Raw genomic sequence first — 20,075 nt, forward strand, 5'->3', positions numbered from 1 at the left:
CAAAGCTCAATCCGAGGGAACAGGGAGGGCCAGGGGACCTGGGTGAGGTTGGCTGGGGTGTGGCTGAGACCAGGGGACCAGCTCGGGGATGAGCCCTGCCCCTTCCCTCCCTCCGAGGGGTCTCTTGGGACTGGGCTCAGGGAGTCACCGGGGACCGGGGATCTGTGGGGCATGGGGGCTGGGTTGGGGCCCCTTTGCTCCTCCAGCCCTCCCTTACCCCGGAGACCCTTTAAGGGAGGGCGTCAGCACCCCGACTTGTAAAACCAGGGCAGTGCCGAGAGGTGGGAAGCAGGCGCGCGTGTGAGCGGGGCTCCGGTCAAGGCTGACCTTCCAAGGTTGGACTCTCTGCACCGTCTCTTTCTTCCTCCCTTTCTTCCTCTCCCTCCACCTCCTCTTCTGTCTCCAGACTTGGTTGTTCCAGCTACGGAAAGACAGCATAGACTTGTTGGTGGAGGGCAGGCCTCCCTGCACCCGGGAGGTTAACCCTTGAGCCTAGGTTGCTGGGCACCCAGGAGACCGCGCTGCCAGCACCACGGCCGTGAGAGCCTAGCGGGCGCTCGACACCTGTGGGTACGGATGGTGGGCACGGCCTCGGCCACCTGCCGCTTGCTGCCTGGGCCACCTCGAGCTAGTTCTTCCTGAGTCTCCTTGGTCCCCTCCCCTGTAAAGGGGACATGATTCCCTGCAGGGCTGTGGCTGGGATTAGAGATAATGCATGTGAGGACCCAGCAGTGCTTTCTCAGCTCTGACCCCAGAATGTCTGGCCAACTGCGGAGACGCAGAGACCGGCAGGAAGCGTGTGGTGAGCAGAAGAAGGAGGGGGCCAGGCTCTGTGTAGCTTAACCCCTTCTGAGGATCAGCTTCTCCATCCAGAGCGTTCACGCTGCTGTGGGGAGCACGTCTGGGGCTGTCCAGCAGCAGACACAGGGTCAGTGGCCACATTGCACCGTGTCAGCATCACCTGCTGGAGGGCTGGAGGGCCGGGGGGGATGGGTGGGAGGAGCCCGGGCTGTGGGTCAGAAAGGCAGGACTCCAGCCTCGCCTCAGCCCCACCTGTACCACCAGATGGTGTGAGAATAAAGCCGCTCAGATCCGAGTACTTCCAAATGCAAAATGCGCCCACAGAAATCACAGCCTGTCTCTAGACCCAGTGGGAGAGAGGCAGAAATGGTGAGTAGTCACGGGATGGAGCCGGTGAGCTGCGCTGCTCTCTTACCCACCTTCCGTCCCCCTGTCACTCCATCAGTGCCCGAGAACTGGACACACGGGCCGGCTTCATGGGCTGGCGCCCTGTGCGGCCACGCGGCCTGTGCTGAGCAGGGCTCCACGCTTGCTTTAGTGTCTGCTGCCACTGTCTTAAACTTCTCAACACTTTTTTTTTTTTTTGGCCGCAAGGCATGAGGGATCTTAGTTCCGTGACCAGGGATCAAACCCGCAACCCCTGCAGTGGAAGCGCGGAGTCTTAACCACTGGACCACCAGGGAAGTCCCTTGAGCTTCTCAATACTTTTGAACTAGGGGCCCCATGTTTTCCTTCCTTCCCTAACTAGGTAGCCGATCTTGCTTACAAGGGCAGACGCTGGCCCACACTCGCTTGTTCTTTTCCCTTCCGTGTTGCGCTTTCACTCTTTCACATCTTAGCATCTTATCTGTGGGCCCCTAAAGACAATGGCCCAGACAGACCATGTCTTTTTCTTTGTCCCCTCGTACCTAAGAGGGCCTGGAAGGTGACACTACCTTTATCACTCCATCTCCTCAGTTTCCAGATGAAAATTAAGGAACCAAGAAGTGAAGTGATGAGCCCAGGCGATACAGCTAGAAGGTGTTTTGGAGCCGGGGCCATGGATGGCTGAGCTCAGGACACATTTCACCCCCTGATGCCAGGAGGGGTCATCACAGATCTCACAGCCCCCTCCTCCCGGGCCCTCTAGGCTCCCTCTTCTCTGATGGCTCATGTAGCCCGGGTCACATGCATGTTCAAGGTCCCCATCGTGGTGGGGAGAGGAGGATTTCAAGAAGCACAGGGTACGGCTCCTGCGCTCAGGGAGCCTGAAGTGTGTTTGGAGACTTAGGATTCCTCTGGAGGAAGGGGGTAATTCCTCCCACTTGCCAGATGGACAAATGAAGGTCCACCCGGCGAGGCCACTTGCTCGCGGTCGCCCGAGGTCAGCAAGCAGGCAGCCCGGGCGCCGTGGCTCCCTCCCGGCCACGTCCCCCCACCCCACCCTGCCCTGCCGAGCCCGCTCGAGGCCCCTACAGGCTTGGGCTTCTTCTTCATGGCTTCCGCCTCCCTCTTCTTCAGCTCCGTGAAGATGACATCAAAGAACTCCTCCTCGGCCTTGGTGACCAGCTCCTCCAGGTTCAAGGCAGGCTCCTCTTCCCTCAGGTGGCCATCCTTGCCCTCCGCCTTGCCCTTCTCCTTCAGCCGCATCTCACGGTGCCTGGCCTCCAGGATCTTCTCCCGCCGGGTCTCACGCTCAAACATCTGCGCACAGGGACAAAGAGGCCGTGGGAGAGGCAGGCAGGCAGCGCTGGCTCCCAGCGCGGGGGCCGGGCGGGTTCTCCTTGCTCGACTCCAAGCAGCCCACACAGAGGCCTGTACTCCGGGCTAATGGCAAGAAAGGGGGGCTAAATATGGGGGTTGGGAGGCGGGAGCAGGGGTGCCAAGTTACTCAGTTCCAAGGAATTCCAAGAACACAGATGCAGGCGTGAAGAACACCCTCCGGGGCTGCGCAGCATGGCGGCCTGGGCCCACAGAGGACGAGTTCATTGGTGGGACCACAATCTCAGGCAGAGCCAGGAGGGTCTCCCAGGGTCTCGGCACCAGGGGTTTTCAATTTCTCTGCGTGCCCCATGGTTCTGGGGAGGCGCCTCTGGGGTGATGGATCTCAGCCCCCAGGGCCCCTTCCCCAGGACGGTCCCCTTCCACCTGTCTTCTCTACAGGCATTCTGCTAAGGCTTCCTTGGACAGGTTCTGCTGCCCCAAAGGTATGTTGTTTGAAACTAGACAAACTGACCGAGTCAAACCACTTGGATTTGCAGCTGAAAAAACTGAAGCTTGGAGACGTAAAGTGACTTGCCCAGGGCCACTTGGCTACTGAGTAGTGAAGGCAGGGTGGATTCAGACATTCCCAACATCCACTTCTCGGGCTCATTTCCTGATCTACCCCCAAATATCCATCCATTTCCCAGGAGGTGACGGAAAAGGGCATCTGTACTTCCCTGACTGGCCCGCTCGGCCAGGGGGCCAGGTCAGGACAGGAGCTGGTGCGCACCTCGCCCGGGGCCCGCACCTACCGAGGAAACCATGTTCTTCTCGTTCCTCTGCAGGGTGCACAGCCCATTCGAGACCTCCAGCAGCGTGGTTGTTCCCAGCTGGGAGCCACAGGCAATGAAACGTCCATTGTCTTGTAGCCGGAGGCAGAAGAGGGCCTCGTCACACACCTGTTGGAGGGTCAGGCAGACCCGGGTGAGGGAGGAGAGAGGAGCAATGTCACCCTTTGTTGGTCTGATTATCTGGCTCCTGGGGAGACTTAGCCAAGCAGCCCCATTCAGACACCCTTGGTGACTCCCCTGATTGAGGGGGACCCCAGCCTCAACCCACAGGATGAAGTTCACACTCTACGACTGGCTGTGAAACCCTTCACCCCCAGCCTCATCTTCCATCTCAGCCTGCCCCCACACCCACCCCTTCAGTCCAGCCCCACTTTCTTTCTTTCTTTTTTTTTTTTTTCTTTGCTGCACTGTTGGGCACGTGGGATCTTAGTTCCCTGACCAGGGATCGAACCCGTGGCCCCTGCATTGGGAGCGTGGAGTCTTAACCACTGGACCACCAGGGAAGTCCCTTCAGCCCCACTTTCATTCTGCAGTTTCCCCAGCCCCGCGCTTTTCCACGGCCCTAGCCTGCAGGTCTCTGCTCTGGCTTTGCTGATAGGATAATGTTAGCTCAGGCTGGAAGGGGTCAGCTGCCAGAAGCCTGCGCCCTGGCTTCTGAAGGAACAGGCCTGGCGGGAGGAAAGGCCGGGCATCTGCTTTTTTCCTTTTTAAATTCCTCTCAGGTGATTCTGCTGTGCCACCAGAGTCTGAGGGCCTGGGTGCATGGGGAGGCAGGTGCACATGACCTTCAGGCTGAGGGCGGGGTCACATTGCTTGAATACAAAGTCCCAGATGTCCAAGGTCCCGTCCATCTTGGTGGTGAAGAAAACCGCTGGCCTCACTGGGCTCCAGGCACCATCAGTGAGGTAAGCCATGTGGTACCTGTTGGGAGACGGGTGCCACCGGTCAGGGACCCCTGTGGTTGGGAGGGATGGAGAGCCTGCTGAGCCGCAGCCCTACTCATCCAGCCCCGCCCCGGCTGCAGGGTTTCATTGCTGGGCAGGAAGTTCTTTCTTGTGTCTGACTTCTAGACACACCAGCCTCACCACCCACAGCTCACAGTTTGCACTATTTCTTCAAAGAAGACATACAGATGGCCAACAGGTATACGAAAAGGTGCTCAACATCACCAATCATCAGAGGAATGCAATCAAAACCACAATGAGATATCATCTCACAACTGTGAGGATGGCTAAATTATTACAAAAACAAAAGATGAGTGCTGGAGAGGGTGTGGAGAAAAGGGAACCCTTGTGCACTGTTAGTGGGAATGTAAATTGGTGCAGCCGCTATGGAGAACAGTGTGGAGGGTCCTCAATCCCATTTCTGGGTCTTTATCCGAAGGAATTGAAATCAGGATCTCGAAGAGATACCTGCCCTCCCATGTCCACTGCAGCACTACTCACAATAACCTAAATGGAAACAACCTAAATGTCCATCGACAGATGAATGTGCAGTTTGAAGCATCTTCCTTTCTGAAGGGGCTGAATCAAGCCACTTCCCAGCGTAAGCTTGGCTGTTTGTGGAGAAGTGTTTTCTCCATTTTATGGGTGGACACAGAGCCGCTCAGAGCACTCCTGGCTTGGGCTGGGCCCCCTCTGTGCCCTCCACCCCCTGCATCCCTCTTCCGCCCCAACGTCCCCCCTTACTTGGTCCACATAATGGACGACTCCCGGCTGTCTTCTGACCAGATGCGGGCGGTCCAGTCGCCGACGGTCAGAAAGTTCTTCGGGTAAAATGGGTTTCGCTGCAGGGCATAGATGGGGCCATGGTGGCCTGAGAAGGTGCACACGATCTTCTCAGCCGATGTCTTGGCCTTGCGGTTGCAGGAGATGACGATGCCTTGCTCCGTGCCCACCATGAACTTGGTCGGCTGTGGAGGGAGTGACACGTAAGCGAAAGGCTCCATGGAACATCAGCTCAGGGTTTAGCTGGCAAGGCGAGCGGTTTTCCGGAGTCAGGGTGGTGGAGCGGCAGGACGGCTGGGGGTCCAAAGGTGCTGAAAGTGCCTGCGGTTTAAGCCTCTGCTCGCGCTGTGCCCCGCCCCCTTCTAGGTAGCTGCACCCACTCTTGCGCTTGATCAGATCCCACACTTCTTTAAACCTCCCAAGGGCCCCACAAATAAGGGCCCCCGACTCTTCTGGTCCCTGGAGAATCTCATCACCAGCCCTCTTCCTGTAGCCTCACTGTGTCCACTAAGCATTTTGCCATAAAGATCCTGAATGTTTACACATAAAGTAAATGACTGAATCAATAATGTAAAACATGGATCTAGAAGAGCTCCCTCCAGCCTCCAGCTACTACTCCCCGCAAAACTGGTCTACATTGTACACCCGTGTCCATTCACAACACCCAAGTGTCATCGACGTGTGAACGACATGTGATCTGCCCGTACAATGCAATATTATTTGGCCTCAGAAAGGAAGGAAATTCTGCCACATGCTACAATGTTGATAAACCTTGAGGACATTGTACTAAGTGAAAAAAGCTCATCACAAAAAGACAAACGCAGGAGGTGTTCACTAAAATGAGGTACCCGGAGGAGGTATATTCATAGACACAGAAAGTTGAAGGGGCTGAAGGGAGGGGAAGATGGGGAGTTTGTTGATTAAAAGGTACAGAGTGTCAGTCTTGTAAGATGAAAAAGCTCCGGAGAGCCCACAATGTAAGTATATTTAACAATGGTTAAGATGGTACATTTTACATTATGTGCGTTTTTTTTTGTTTGTTTTTGTTTTTACTACAATTAAAAAGAACAACTGGGCTACAAATTGGAGGGTCAAAGGAAAGTGAAGACCCTTCTACACTGTTGGTGGGAGTGTAAAGTGGTACAGTCATTGTGGAGAACAGTATGGAGGTTCCTTAAAAAACTAAATATAGAACTAACATATGATCCAGCAATCCCACTTCTGGGCATATATTCGAAAAGATACATGCACCCCAATGTTTACTACAGCACTATTTACAATAGCCAAGACATGGAAGCAACCTAAATGCGCATCAATAGAGGAATGGATAAAGAAGATGTGAGACATATATACGATGGAATATTTCTCAGCCATTAAAAAGAATGTAATAATACCATTTGCAGCAACATGGATGGACCCAGAGATGATCATACTAAGTGAAGTAAGTCAGACAAAGACAAATATTCTATGATATCACTTATATGTGGAATCTAATTTAAAAATGATACAAATGAACCTATTTAGGGAGACTGCGCGCTTACAGTGCAGGGAGCCCAGGTTCAATCCCTGGTCAGGAACTAGATCCCACGTGCATGCCGCAACTAAGAGTCCTCATGCTGTAACTAAGAAGCTCGCATGCCACAACTAAAGATCCCACCTGCTGCAACTAAGACCCGGCCTAGCCTAAATAAATAAATATTTAAAGAACAAAACAAAACAAAAAACCCCCAAATGAATCTATTTATAAACAGAAACAGACTCACAGATATCGAAATGAAACTTATGGTTACCAAGGAGGAAAGGTGTGGGGAAGTGATAAATTAGGAGATTGGGATTAACGTATACACACTACTATATACAAAATAGATAACAAGGACCTTCTGTGTAGCACGAGGAGCTCTACTCAATACTCTGTAATGACCTACATGGGAAAAGAATCTAAAAAAGAGTAGACATATGTATTATGTATAACTGATTCACTTTGCTGTAGAGCAGAAACTAACACAACATTGCAAATCAACTATACTCCAATAAAAATTAAACAAAAAAAAAGAAAAAGGAAAGGAAAGAGACACAGCTCGAGAGTCCCAGAAAAGTAAGGAATAAAGTCAACTCCAGGCTTCTGCAAGCTAGTAAGGGAGATAAACTGCCCAGGTCCCGGTGGCCCATCATGCCTCAGACTCCTTGGTGGGGCATGGGGTGGAGAGCCTGGGCCTTGGGGTCAGAGCCCTCGGTTTGAGCTCAAGCATCCCCGTGCTCTAGAGCATGTGACTTACCTCCCTAAGATGAAGTTGTTTATCTGCAAAGTAGGGATAATCACATCACCTCACAAGACGGTCATGGGTGATCACACAAGCTCAACACATAAGGCAGATACAAGGGTCCGGCACACAGTGTGGGAGAGGTGACGACTAGTGGCAGTGAGGTCATTGCATCTAGCACTTGGCCTAGAAATCTCTGATTCGGGGACAGAATGTTTTTCTGAGTCCTCCCCACTGTGACTCCATGCCCAGGGCTGAGGAGGTCAGTAAAACTGTCTTCCACCTCATCTACCACATTGATCCCCCAGCTTGGGGGGTGGGGTGGGGGACTCCCAGGGCAGGGGTGAGGCCAGAGCACCTGCACCTCCTAAGGGCCTGGGAATGATGTCACACGGCCTGGAAGCAAAGCAGTGACAATCCCAAGGGGGAGCCAGGCCAAGAGCCATCTGGAAAGGTCATTTTCTTGCTTTGGGGGGAGTCTTTATTTGCAGCTTCTAGAAGCTTCCCTCCTCGGACACAACCACATTACCACTTTGATATTTCTTTACTGTTCCTTCTCGGTTACTAAATGCCATCATAGGCCCGTGCTCTGGTTTGCCAAGGAGGCTCCTCTGATCTCATTTTCCTCTCCAACACCTCTTCTTTCCCCACGGAAGTGAAGCCACCGGCCCAGGGTCCCACGTGAGGCAGGGACAGACCTGGAGCCTGGCCTCTGAATGCTGGTTGTGGACAGGGCTCTTCTCATAGAATGGGGCCTCTCTGGAATCCTGTCCTTTCAGAAAGCTTGCCTTCTGATCAGCCTGGACACTAGCCAAATGGCGACTCTTGAGTGAATTAGAATGGCCTCCTTCCTCTGCTCTGCTGCCCCCTGCTGGAAAGTGGCTGTAAAGACCACACCGGTCTAGGAGGACCACAGGCGGATGGTCCAGTGCACAAGGTGAGAAGGAGCCACAGGGTCCATCTGACACAGTAGCCACGGGTCTGCCCTTGGCTTTGGCTGCCCTGGCAATGGAAGTCAGGGAAGGGAGAGGAAGGGACACCCACCAGAGTAGCCTCGAACTCCAGGGAGATGGCCCCCAAGGCATGCTCCAGCTGTTCCTTTTTGGTGATGTCCATGATGACGACCTCGGTGGGCTCGCTCAGCTTCCGGATGTCCCACCACATGACCTGATGGGAGGAGGGGCCAACTCTGAGACCTGAGGTCCCGCAATTCTCCTGACTTTTGCCTTCTTTACCCTCTCCACCTTTTTGGGGCCAGTCACTGGGGCCAAAGGGGTGTCTGACAGAGACTACCAGCAACCCGAGGGAACAAACATGCTTTGAGAATCACTCCTTTTGTCCACAGTCCCAAGCCTGGCTAATCATCAGCGTCATGAGCAAGCTTCCTAAAATCCAGATGCCAGGGCCTCACCCCAGACCTCCTGAAGGAGAATTGCCAGATGTGGGCCCTGGAGTCTGTATTCTTAAAGTCTCCTCACAGCAGGGAAATACATAGCAACATTCAAAATGCACACATGCTTTGACCCAGAAATCCCACCGCCAGGAATGTATACTTCACATGTGTGCAGTAATCTATATACAAACACGCTCTTTGCCACATTTCTTGGTAACCACAAAATATTAAAATCCACTTAAACAAATTACAGCATACCCATAATTTATTAAGTCCTTAGCAGGCATGGGGCAGCGCTTTACGATATAGGAAATCATCTTCAAGACATGCTAAATGAAAAACGTCAAGTGCAGATCAACGTGCAAGGTGTACAGAAAGAGAGCAAAGACAGACATGTTTGCTTCTGTATGCAGACACGGACGCTGGAGGCTGATGTGGGTGGGCGCCTACAGGGAGGGGGACTGGGAGGCTTGAAGGTAGAGGTGGGAGGAAGGCATTTCACTGTCTGTCCTTTTGTACCTTTGGGATCTTGTTCCATGTGCATGTATTACCTATTATTCAATTTAAAAATGGAATGAAAAGGAAACATTCTTAGGTAAGTCAGTGGGAGGCCGGGAAACTGTTACTGATCCCCACCCCCTCAACCCCTACAGCGCCTGGCTGGTCGGTACCTGCCCGTCTGTGGATGCCGAGAAGCACTCGGTGCCCGTCTTCGACTGCAGCCAGATGGTGCCGTAAACAGGGTCTCGGTGGCTGAACTCAATGGTGGACAGCTCTGCCACCAGGCTGCCCTTCCGGGTGTCCCAACAGGCTGGCGGGGAAGAAAATGAAGGGGATGTGATGGGGGCACAGGCTTCCTTTCTTAGTGCAGGGAGCACGGGATAGAGGGATGCTGCTTATCTTGGTTTGGCAGGTATGTGGTTTTTTAGAAGCGGGGCTAAGTTCAAACCCGCCTGAGTTTCCTACCAGACCCCAAGGCATGCTTCGTTCATTCCACTGAGCCCCTAACACGCGTTGAGCATCACACTGGGCACTGGGGAAGCCACTGGGATTCAGACAGCCACAGTCCCTGGGAGACGGGAAGGGAAATCTGCAAGTACAGCCCGTGCTGTGATTGCTCCAGAAGGAGACACATGGAGGCAGTCAGGGAAGGCTTCCTGGAGGAAGTGAGAAGGAACTAAGACTGAGGAGGAACCTCGGGATGGAGTGAGCCAGGCAAAGAGAGGGGAGCGCCTCCACCCCAGGGAAAGGCTCTGGGAAGTAAAAACATGTACGCAAATCTCTCCTGCTGCATCCACTCATTCCCTTTTCGCCTCTGTACCTTTGCTGCATCTGATCGGAAAGAAACACACAGAGGGAGATTTATCCTTTCTTCTGATTCATAATTAGTACGTCGCTTCTTCTGTTTTGCCAAGAAAGACTCGAAGCTTACCTATTATTTGGTCCCAGTGGATTCTGTTTTCATTTTCCCACGAGGGTATAGCGGGGACCCACCCTATCACTCAGAGCTGTTTCTAGGAAAGCTGGTTTTGTAAAACAGCAACAAAAGTCCATGATCCATAAGTCTTGATTTATGGAATCCAAGTCCAAGGCATTTGGGCCTGGACCAGTCTGGCCCAGAAACAGGTTTTCTTAGCTAAGCTCGCTCTGCTTGGGCAAAGCAGTACTCCACGGTGGGTCCCATGTCTTTCTTACAGACAGAAGGGCCCCGGAGCCTGGGCTGGTCTGAGCTGGCATGAAAAACCACTAAAAGAGTTAAGAATGATGAGCGAGGCAAGGCTCCTGAATAAATCGTGGCCAAGTGGCTTTGCTTCAGTCTTTTAAAGCCTGGGCAGCCAGATGAATTTGCAGGAGGCTTATGGGAGCCCACGTCTATCTCATAACCCTGGAGCTCCCCTGGAGAGGAGGCAGCAGGTCTAAGAGGGAGATCAGAGGCCTCAGGAGGCTAGGAGGCCAGGAGGCAGCCTGGCCACAGAGAGTTGCTGAGAAGCATCCCAGCCATTCCGGCCCCTACTCCTGGAGCAAGAGGGGAACATAGGAGAGCTCGTGAAGACAGGAGGGAGGGGAACCCTTTTCGTGTCTGGTTGAGTCTGGCCTGGGATGCAGACAGGAGGATTAATTGTTTGGTTACTTCAAGGCCAGAGGTGAAGGGCAGGCAGGAACCTTCAGGGCCCACGTGGGCAGGTTTCTGCTGAGCTCACCAGGGATACCAACATCAGTTTTCTGGGTGTCCCACCAGCAAAAATGGCAGAGTAAAGACCTCTGAGAATTCTCTCCTCCATAAAGGCCAAGAGAACCTTGGCAAAAATGGTCAGAATCAACTTTTTCAGAACTCTGGAAATTAGCCAAAGGCTGGCAGCCAATCAGAGTGTTTATTTGAGAAAAACGGCTGAATCTTGGTAAGAACAGTAAGTTCTGTTGCATTTTGACTTGCTCTAGTTAGGATCCTATACTCTTCGGTTCTATGGTAGCCTTGAAAAATAACATTCTGCCTTCCTGGTAAAAAACCAATAGCCTGGCGGCCAAGGGATGGAGCAGAATGGAGCTGGAGCTCTTTCAAAGTCTCCTATTCAAAGAATTGTCATTATTTGACCTGTCTGTCTGGTGGTTCCCTGGAAGACCCCCCACTTGCAAGGTTGTCTATATTCACCTTGATTTGGAGCTTGCCCAGTGAAAAAGGTCTTTTTAAGAAGGCAATTTTGAAAATAATTATAATTACAGACAACTGATTAACTTTGCAGGATCCCACAGTAGTGGATAACAAGTGGGGCAAACAATAGGCTAACCAAAGTGCTCGAAAGGAAAAGCTGGAGGATGTCCATAGGAGTTTTGAAAAGCTCCTGGAACCTAGAAGGTCACATGCATGGGTATGGCTGTGTGCATTCCCAGGGCTGCACACATACTGAGGAAAAAACTGAGCAGGCCCTAAGCTTTCACCTCTGGCTGACCTTAAGGCTCGGTGCAGCGGCTAAGGCAGAGTTGACAACTGCCTGGCTGAGTGTTGAAGGTATGCTCAAGTATGCACACAGAGCCTCCTAGCAAAGTCTGTGAGAGTTATTGGCTCCAGATGACAACATGCAGAAAACATTCATCTCAAGGGCACAGGGAACATTCTCCAAGATAGACCACATGTTAGGCCATAAAACAGGTCTCAATAGATTTTAAAGATTGCAATCATGCAAGGTATCTTTTCTTACCATAACAGAATAAAAGTAGAAACCAATAACTGAAGGAAAACCAGAAAATTCACAAACATAGAGAAATTAAACAACATACATGTAAATAATCCATGGGTCAAAGAAGAAGTCAAAGGGAAATTAGAAAATACCTTGAAATGAATGAACATGAGAAGACAACATACCAAAACTTAGGGTAGCTAAAGCCGTGTCTAGAGGTAAATGTATAACTGTAAATATCTGTATTTTTAAAAACCTCGAATCAATAATCAAACCTTCCACTTTAAGAAATTTAGAAAAAGAAGAGCAAAATAAACCCAAAGCAAGCAGAAGGAAGGAAATAGTAAGGATTAGAGTGGAAATAAATGAAATGGAGAGTTTAAAAACTGAGAAAAATCAATAAAATAAAAAGTTGGTTCTTTGAAAATAAAACAAAATTTACCAACCTCTAGCTAGACTGACCAAGAGAAAGAGAGAGAACACTCAAATTACTAAAACCAGGAAAGACATAGGAGATGTTACTACCAACCTTACAGAAATGAAATGACTGTAAGAGAATGAACAATTTTGTCAACAAATTAGATTACCTAGATGAAAAGGAAAAATTCTAGAAAAACACAAACTATCAAAACTGATTCAAGAAGAAATAGAAAATGTGAGAAGACCTGTAACAAATAAAGAGGTTGAATTTTCAACTTTAAAACTACCAATAAGAAAAATCCCCAGACCAGATGGCTTCATTGGTGAATTCTACCAAATATTTAAAGAAGAATGGCTATCAACTGTTCACAAACTCTTCCAAAAAAACAAAAAAAAACAGAAGAGAAGTAACACTTCCCCATTCATTCTTTTTTTTTTTTTTTTTTGATGTATGAGGTTTTATTTAACTCATTAATGAAAGAACAAGCAAGACGGTAAGCTGGCTTTAAACAAGTTTTGATAGAATCAGTTTCTAAACTGAATGAATCCCCCCTGTAAATGGTCTTCATACCTCTTGTTTTAGCCAGTTCTATAATTCTTTTTTTTTTCCTTTTTCCCCCCCGACTCACTCTATATGGCTGGTATTACTCACACCCATTACCGTGTAGGTTGCCCCCAACTGCATCTCCTGAGATGGAGCTCCCCAGTGGTCTCATAACCCCTTTGCCTCTAGCTAACCTAGCCTAGCTCAGGGTAGGCGTACAGTAAATGTTTCTTGACTTCACGTGGCCCATAATTTTCTTAACTTTTTATTTTGAACTCATTTTAGACTCACTTAAACTTCTACAACTGAAGACACGGCTGAGGTATCAGCAAAACCTGTCTCACCTTGACGTTTGGAATCTGCAGGAAGTCCCCACCCCACTTTGTCCTCCCTGGCAAGCCTAGCCTGGCAGGTGGGCCCTGGCCAGACAGCAACAGGGGCCAAGCTGCCTGAGAGCCTGCAGGGGACTTGGGCTGACTCCTGGTTAAGTGCCGGGCGGGGGGTGGGGGTGGGGTCCCTCCTTACCAATTTGCCCATTGTAGCAGCCTGCCAGGAGCACGTGGGAATCTTTGGGGTTGTATTCCAAGGTGACAAGAGGAGAAGATGGCTTTAGGGCAATTTCTGGCCTGTTGGGGTTTTCTACAAAGCAGAACAACAACAACAACTATATATATATATATATATATATATATATATATATATATATATATATATATATATATACATTCTATCAGACCTGGAAAAAAAAGGACAGAGTTAAACCCCTTCTACAGGTGGCGGGTGGCAGGGGGAAGCCTGGAAGCCCCTCTCCAGGCTGCAAGCTCTGGTCCTCAGTGGCCAGCATCTAGCCCTGGAGGCTCTTCTACTGGTTTTATTTTTGGGAATCAGGATTGTGTGTGTGTGACTGTCATTCTAGTCCATTTTCCAGGTTTGGTATTAAATGAGGTTTAAGGCTTTTACAAAAAGTCAACTCTCCCTTGACTTGTGTGAACCAGCTGCCCTGTGTGTACAGCAGGGATAATGATGGAGTCCAGCCCACGGGGCAGCCCTAAGAGCTCATTGAGCTGCTCAGGTGTGTAAAGTGCTCAGTCCCGTGCATGGCACCTACACCTGCTAATAAAGGCTAACGTTTATTTTCACAATGACAGCAATGAGGGACGTCTGAGAGCATGGATGGAGCCCACAGTCACCTGCTACCTGCCAGACTCTGCCCTGGGAGTGAGCCCTTCTGTCAACAGTGGTCCATGCTCCCGAGTGGACACACTGCCCCTACTGGCCATGAATTAGGGGAAAGTGCCAGGACAGGTGGGACAGAGGTGAGTCTCTGCGTCCCTGTGAGGACCCCTTGGGTCCCTTCTCAGTCTGCTGGGGACTCTTTCTGATATGCTCTTCAGGGACCCAGAGTTGGGTCTCCATGTGGTCTGGTCTTGAATGCGCTGGGATCTGGAAATGAAGGGAGTTCCTGCTTCTGATCTGGCTCCGCTTGGCTGCACCTGAACCCAGACAGCAAAGGGATGAGACAGTGGCTTCCTCCTGGGTCCCTGGGCATCCCAGTGAGGGACCAGCCCCATGAGAGTCCCGCTGCTTCTACCTTCCTCCCCCACGAGTTTTCACTGGTCTCTGCCGCACTCCCTCATCCTTCCCTGGCTACCAGCCCCCTCTCTTCCTCACCCAGGTCCCAGATGTACGATTCGTTGCTCATGCCCTCAGGTGCCCGTTGAAAGTCCAAGCAAGAGTACGCCACTGCCAACTTCCTGCTGCCATCGGGGTGCCAGGAGATGTGTGTGGCTGACCGCTTAATTTCCTGGGGATCCCTTTAGGGGAGGGCAAGAGGGCAGAAGACTGAAATCCCAGGCTCCCTAAATTTCGTATTTGCTAAGTTTTTTCTTAAAAGAATTCATACATATTTAAACATTCGCTCAGATAAATTTATTTTAAAAACAAAGCTGACAGGACTCCCTTAATTGGAAAATTGATCTCACCAGCCATAAATAAAAACTAATAAAAATTAAGACAATGGAAATAAAATATTAAATTTCAGCCTGATGTCTTCGTTTGCTGAAAGTTCCGAGCCTGAGGCTTGATTTCTCATTAATATTAAACTATGAGAGAGGGTGAGGAATTCAGCCATTATGCTCCTTGGTATTTGCCCAATTGAGTTTAAAACATATGTCCACACAAAAGCCTGCACACAGAGGTTTACAGCAGTTTTATTCATAATTCCCCAAACTTGGAACCAACCAAGATGCCCTTCGGTAGGTGAATGGATAAACTGTGGTACATCCAGACATCATTATTATTCAACATTAAAAAGAAATGAGGGCTTCCCTGGTGGCGCAGTGGTTGAGAGTCCGCCTGCTGATGCAGGGGACACGGGTTCGTGCCCCAGTCCGGGAAGATCCCACATGCCGGGGAGCGGCTGGGCCCGTGAGCCATGGCCGCTGAGCCTGCGTGTCTGGAGCCTGTGCTCCGCAACGGGAGAGGCCACAGCAGTGAGAGGCCCGCGTACGGCAAAAAAAAAAAAAAAAAAAAAAAAAAAGACTTAATGGCCCCAAACTGACACTTTGTCATTGAAGTCACCGGAAGGAATGAACGAACGTGGGAAATGAAATAACTTTCTGGCCATGTGACTCATCCACATCACTGCTCCCTGGAAGCACTGCTATAGTAGAAGGAGCACAGGCTGAGACCCATCCTTGGTTGGGTCACCCACCCACTGTGAGCCCTGAGCACATCCCCTTCCTAGGGTCAGTTTCCTCATCTGTCAGACGTGGAGGGTGGATGGCATGACTTCTAATGCGTCAGCCCTCTCGGATATCCACATGGAAGGTCAGACCCCAGCAGGGCTGGAGCAGCAGGGCAGACAGCCCCCGCCCCACCCTGGCCCTTCTCTTGCACGCCCATTGCTAGAAGCCTGCTCGGCACACCATGACTCAGCCCTGGATCAGAAAAGAGTCCTTACTGGTTGTGCTGGGGCTGGGTGAAACATTCCCAGGACCCTCAGTGGGTCACGGTGGCAAAATGAATCCTCCAGAGTTGGCATTTGAGGCTAGTCACGTCTGAAATCACAGGTATTCTCTGCATGTATGAGCATACACACACACACGTGCACATATATACATACATATACATGTATACGTGCACACACATGCACATATATACATATACATGTATACACATATGCATACATACATGCACACATGCATATAAGTGTATTTTAAACAAAAAGTAGTGCTCTCTACACACTGTTCTGCCCCCTGTTTTGCTTTGGTTTCACATAGTAAATCTTGGAAACTCTCTATAGGCACATAAGGAGCTGCCTCATTCATTCTGATGGCTGCATGGTATTCAACAGTGTGGGCATACCAGAATTGCTGGAACCAGCCCCCTACCGATGCGTTTAGCTTCCTTCCAGTCTTTGGCTAGCACACACCCTGCCGCAGTGAATATCCAGTGACTTCACACACGTGTCTGTGGGATAAATTTCTTTTGTCAAATTTCTGCTGTCCTTGGAGGTCATTCCAGGCCCACTCCTGAGAGTTTGGGATGAGAGTCTTGTTTACTCACAGTGCAGCCGGATCACTGACGTTGGGTACTTGATACATTCTCTACACCGTATGAATCAACCACACTTGTACACAGCTTTGCAAATTTGCTTTAGTCTTTCCCCAGACTCTGTCCTCCTTTTCCACCAACCAGGCCTGCCCTCAGGGTAGGCACCACTTGTCTGCTGGGCGTTTTATTGCTCTGTTCCTTATTAAGCTCAGATCACAGATGGCATTGTACCCATGGCATGGAGTGACGGGCAAGGGGTCACCTTTGGAAGCACCCACGCATAGGGCTGAGAGAAATTGGCCAGACAGCTGCCTGGCTATAGAGGTACCTGAAAACATTGATGGTTTTAGCTGAAGCGGCCTCTTCCATCACCTCCAGCGCATCCTCGTCATCAAAATACTCCTGGTAGATGTCAGTGGCGTTATTCTGCTTGACGCAGTGCTCCATGATCTGAGGAGGACACAGCAGGAGTTCTTAGCAGTAAAGAGAGGTCCTTTCAGCCTGACCAGGGCTGAGATGGAGTCTGGGAGGGACGAGAAATACCTAGTAGTTTTTTCCCATCCTTCCAGCCCATGCATTTTCAATGGGGGCAACACCTACCCCCCAGAAGGGTGGAAATTGGTTCTTGGGGGTAAAATATTATTACCTTTTTATACAAAGCACAGATATACATACAGTACATAAATATATAGTACACCTATGGTATTACATTTTCATTGGGGTGGGGCGATGTCTAAAAAGGCTTGTTGGGGGACAACAATGAAAAAAAGGTGAAGAAACACTGCTCCAGGCAAACAGAATTAGTACTCACTCCATATATGGCATCCATCTCCTGTTTCCTCCACCCAGAAGGCCATTCCCCATTATTCCAAATATCCAACAAGGAAAACTCAAGATCAAGTGCCACCTCTTCCAGGAAGACTCCCCTGATTCCTTCAGCAGGAAATCAACTCTCCCTCCTTATGGGGCAAATGGCAGAGCATCTTTTCTCTTACAGCCTTTCTTTCTACCTTATACAGTGATACCTCTGTATTTGTTTTTGGCCTCCAATGGATTATAAACTCTTTGGGGCAGAATATATGTGAATTTCACTTTTTGCAATCTCTACTGCACCTGGCAGAGACTAGAAGCTCCATCCAAATGTGTCGAATGAATGAATGATCCCTACTGGCAGGTAGCTGCTGGGTGGGGTTCCTTGGGGTTCTCTTTGCCCAGAGGATTTCCCATTTTTCAGATTCCTGTTAAAGCCCGTTCAGTCCTTGGACCTTCTGGTCTGCTGTGTGGACCTGCCTGCCTGCTCCCAGACAGAAGGTTGCATAACGTAGCTGGTGTCCTTCCCCGAGGAGCCACGGTTGCTGAGCTTGACGTGCAGCTGGGGAAGCAGAGTGACGGCTGAGGCCCTGACCACTGGCGCTGAAGGAAGCCTTACCGAGCCCAGCTGCATGATGGTCTTGATGTAGTTCTCATCCTTCTCCACCTTCTTCCGGAAGCGGGTCGTCTGCTCCAGTTCCAGGGGGTTCACATCCTTGGGCCAGCCCCCCTCGATGTGATTAACCCCCCGGGTCTCCATTTCAAACCGCTCTGTGTTGGCCTAGACAGAGAGCCACAGGTGAGAAGACGCCTGGCCCTGGTGGAAGCATCCGACCACTTCTGCAAACCAGTGTCCCAGGGCTCCCGGGTCCCTGGGCTCTGAGCACCCAGGGATGGACCTGTGAGGTGCCCCTGGCCAAAGCCACTATATTTTCAGGTCCAGCAAGGAACTTTCTGGTCCTTGGATGGTCACAGGCAGCCACAAAAGTGCCACCCCTGTGGAGTTAGCAGCTTTGCAGATGCTGCCAGTGGCTATGGAAAATCCAGTTCTGACCTGATCTCAACCCTAAAGGTCCAGAGGAGCCCACCCACCAGTTCTGTGAGATCCCAAAGGAAAATGTGACTAAGCTTTCTCCACCCTACCATTTACAATGTCACAGGAATCGAGACATAAAAACAAGTAAGAGTGTGGACTTGCTTTGCCCATTCTCTGTTGTAGGGAGGATGGCATAGATGTCGTTTTACCCCTTAAACTTACCTCTTTTCCTCCTTCCCAGTTTTCCCCCACCTTTTAAATTGTGGTAAAATACACATAACATAAAATCTACCATTTTGACTAAAATGTACAAGTTAGTAGCATTAAGAACAGTCACAATGTTGTGCAATCATGATCACTATCTAATTCCAGAACTTTCTCATCACCCCAAATGGAGACTCCATACCCATTGAGCGGTCACTCCCCTTCTCCTTTTCCAAAGCTAAAAGTTTCAACAGGGTGGAGCTGCTGACAGAGGAGACCCCGATGTGGTGTGGCCTTCATGGCCACCATCTTGTTTAGGTGGCTACACCATGAACAAAAACACTCTGGTCCCCATGACAGCAGCTTGCCCTGGGAAAGCAAGAAACTCAGTTTGTTTGAACTGTGAGTTATTGGAGCCATCCACAAAGCGTTTTGGCCAAATCAGTGTGATTTTCATTCCGTTGATTTGGGAACATGACAGTTGTGTTAACTCCTTCAGTCTAATCTTCTCTCAGCCGTTCTTGACATAATCAGGAGCTGATCACTTGGTTCAGACAGACCAGGAGAAATCTGGGAGCTTGGACAGCAACATGACCCTCAGTTCCTTTATACTGGAGGCACCTCTGACCAGCACTTTCTATGGGACCCTTTCCTTTTCCCAAGCTAGGCGGGTCCTGTAGATGTGAATAATCCCTGGCCCCCTCAGATACCTCTCCCAGATGTACCCAATGCCTAAAACAACTCTAGTAAGAGTCTTAGAGGTGAGGCCAGAGCCCCTGGGAGAGAGAACATCTTGATTTACATTCACCCGGCCCAGGGAGTGGTTGGTGCTGGGCCTTGTCCTGACCCTGGGCACCGAGGTGGGTCTGGGAGCGATTCTGCCCTCGTACTTCCAGCATCTTCACTGATCCACTCTATCTGGCTTCCAGGGGGATGGAGTCACCCAGGCCCACTTGCCTGCTTTGGCCAGCCACCCTGCCGGACCACACCTCCACTGGCCCCGGCCCCTGGGGCAGGGACCCACCTCGTGTTCCGACATGCTGGTGGAGCACTGGATGCCCTTGTCCACAGGGTTCCGCTCCATGAATTGCTTGGCCAGCTCAGGGTTGGGCGGTATGTCGATGTTCAGCTCTGCCTGGCGGTCGGAGAAGTTGCATTGCTTCCCGAACTCGCTGCGCTTCTTGACATACACGTACACAATCTCCATGGTACCAGCTGCTGCAGGAACAGAGGGAGGGTGTGTGGTGAGGGGCCCCAGCTGGCTGCTTCCCAGTCCCCACGGACCCTACCACCGGGGGCAACTCCAGGTTCCTAATGGATTTATCCAGATGCTCCATCTGCATTTGAAAAAATAATTTATGGAGTGGTGACTACAGGCTAAGCATCATCTTCAGTTCTTACCGTTGCCCTCTGAAGTGGACAATAAAATCACCCTTTTACTTTGGAGGAATCCGATATTTGGCGATACCCAGAATGCCTTGCCCAGGATCACACAGCTCACATGTGGTAGAGCTGGTCTACCTGACGCCAAATCTCTTACTCACCAAATGATACAGTTTTTGCTGAGCTAGTATGTTTATTGCGAGGCAGGAAGAAATACTGATGGCGATTATG

The 20,075-nt window shown here is 50.5% G+C and overlaps 1 protein-coding gene across 1 annotated transcript; it reads right to left on the bottom strand.

Moving 5' to 3' along the window:
- Positions 1 to 316: 316 nt before the first annotated feature.
- On the bottom strand, positions 317 to 19,668 carry DNAI2 (dynein axonemal intermediate chain 2; the record flags this gene model as incomplete). The annotated part of the gene is made up of 12 exons (XM_079725519.1): positions 317 to 421; positions 2,257 to 2,484; positions 3,297 to 3,443; positions 4,121 to 4,256; positions 5,024 to 5,247; positions 8,368 to 8,490; positions 9,388 to 9,527; positions 13,382 to 13,495; positions 14,528 to 14,670; positions 16,740 to 16,861; positions 17,841 to 18,002; positions 19,486 to 19,668. The coding sequence occupies 12 exons, from the start codon at positions 19,666 to 19,668 to the stop codon at positions 317 to 319; spliced, it is 1,827 nt and encodes a 608-aa protein (XP_079581645.1).
- Between the last annotated feature and the right edge of the window lie 407 nt (positions 19,669 to 20,075).

This window comes from Hyperoodon ampullatus, assembly GCF_949752795.1.
Source record: "Hyperoodon ampullatus genome assembly, chromosome: 19".
Taxonomy (NCBI): Eukaryota; Metazoa; Chordata; class Mammalia; order Artiodactyla; family Ziphiidae; genus Hyperoodon; species Hyperoodon ampullatus.